Source organism: Pseudophryne corroboree, chromosome 4 (assembly GCF_028390025.1).
Source record: "Pseudophryne corroboree isolate aPseCor3 chromosome 4, aPseCor3.hap2, whole genome shotgun sequence".
In the NCBI taxonomy this organism is placed as follows: domain Eukaryota; kingdom Metazoa; phylum Chordata; class Amphibia; order Anura; family Myobatrachidae; genus Pseudophryne; species Pseudophryne corroboree.
Genome location: NC_086447.1, coordinates 809,018,993 through 809,020,993, shown reverse-complemented (window position 1 = coordinate 809,020,993; position 2,001 = coordinate 809,018,993). Strand labels below are relative to the sequence as shown.

The 2,001-nt window shown below is 42.0% G+C and overlaps 1 protein-coding gene across 1 annotated transcript; it reads left to right on the top strand.

Moving 5' to 3' along the window:
- Nucleotides 1-431: 431 nt before the first annotated feature.
- Nucleotides 432-1,739, top strand: LOC134911002 (modulator of apoptosis 1-like). Its single transcript, XM_063919393.1, has one exon. The coding sequence runs from the start codon at nucleotides 432-434 to the stop codon at nucleotides 1,737-1,739; it is 1,308 nt and encodes a 435-aa protein (XP_063775463.1).
- The last annotated feature ends 262 nt before the right edge of the window (nucleotides 1,740-2,001 follow it).

Genomic DNA, 2,001 nt, shown 5'->3' with positions numbered 1-2,001 from the left:
AGTAATAAAAACACTTAAGGTTGCTTACCATATATGTTGTGATATGAAATTCTGTCCGGCGATCCTGGAAATACCAAGAGAAGAACAGGTACAATAATATATTGTAAAGTATTCGCCTAGGTATAGAAGTCATATAGATATACAATTATTCTACAGTGTTAGACATAGAGGCTTACCCAGGCAAGCCTAAATATAGCTTGGGTGGAGGCACATATGTATTACATACCCCTGGGTGGTGAGAGAGGGGTTACATTTGGAGGCACCGCGTGAGATAATTTTATAATATACTCAGGAGTAAGTGAAGCACAGTGACCAAAATTAATCAATATACAAGTAATGAGGCATTGGAATGGTGTATAAGAAAGGGAGTAAATCCAGAAAGGAGTTTTGTATTAAGGGGGGATCTCACAGACACCACTGACGGTACAATTATGACAGAGATGTTGTTTCTGTTTGGGGTGAAACAACCCAGGATAGTTGATAAACAATTTAAGGAAAATGGAGAGATGTGTGCTGTACTGATAACTACCAGTCATGATTTAGAGTCTGAATTGCTTCCTAAAGTGGTGGCTGTGAGATCTAACCCAGAACGTCGGTGGATAATTATATGGCCTGAAAAGGATGGAAGTGAAAGGGCGGCTGAACCCTTAATTGTGGGTGACATGTCTACTCCAGTCAGTGGAGATCCCTCCGCGACTGAGAGAGAAGGTAGTCAAACACAGGGTATTGAAGAAAAATTAGGTAATCAGTTAGAGGTGATAGCTGATAAAGTAGTACATCAATTGGAAAGGTGGCACTATGAGGGTAGTTACAGGCGATTGAGACTTTTTTCAGGAATACTCCCTGTGCCTGTCGGGGAGGAATCTTATGAGGCATGGAGAGAGGCAGCCATACAACAGTCTGAGGAGTGGCATTGTCCTGACCACATAAAGAAACAAAGAATAGTGGAAAGTCTACGGGGACCTGCTATGGAAATTATCCAGGCTACTAGAAAAAGTAATCCCGAAGCTGCAGTAGCTGACTACTTTCAAGCCTTAGATTATACATATGGGACATTGGAGGATGTAGGTGATTTGGTTGCCAGATTTCACCATACTTATCAGGAGACAGGAGAAAAGTTATCCCAGTATGTGTACAGATTAGATAAATTAATCCATAAAATTATAGATAAAGGAGGGTTAGCTCCTGCTGAAATTAATAGCAGCCGATTGAAACAGTTAATTAGGGGAGCATTAACAACTGACCCTGTGGCTCAACGGTTGCGTTGTACATCTCTATTATTAGGAAGTCCCACCCTTAATGACTTAATTAAAGAGATTACTCAGGAGGAAGCTTTAATTGCTACCAGAGAAAAGACTCATGCTAAGGCTGTAAAAGTGGTGGTTCCCTCGCCTGAGGCCCAAGGATCACGGGAGGATAAGTTAGTTACCTTGGTAGTGGAACAAAATAAGAAAATAGACCAGCTTATTCTTGCTCTAAATCAAAGGGTGGTACCATCTAACGCTAATTCCAGTAATTCCACTAGGGGGTTTAACAGTAGCAGAGGGAATTTTAGGAGAGGTGGAAATTTTATAAGCAGAGGGTGTTTCCGATGTGGACAGTTAGGACATAGAGCAGTGGACTGTTCCATAGACTGGGGAATGAATGAAGGGGAAACTAACGTTCAGACAAATAATTCCTCTCCTCAGGGAAACGATGGTGGGAGATTGGCGGGCCCCTCGTCGTCTCCCAGAAATTAGATGTAGATTCAATGGGGAGTACCCAGTGGAGTAATTCTCTTCCGGATGGTATGATCGGACCCGCTCCACGTGTGGTAGTTAAATTAAATGGACATCCCTGTCCTGTGTTATTGGATAGTGGGTCTCAGGTGTCCATTATATTCGAACATTGGTATAGACATTATCTCTCTAATGTTCCTATCCTGCCCCTGGAAGGACTGGTAATTTGGGGATTGAGTGAACAGAAATACCCTTATTTAGGTTATGTGGTAGTCAACATAGA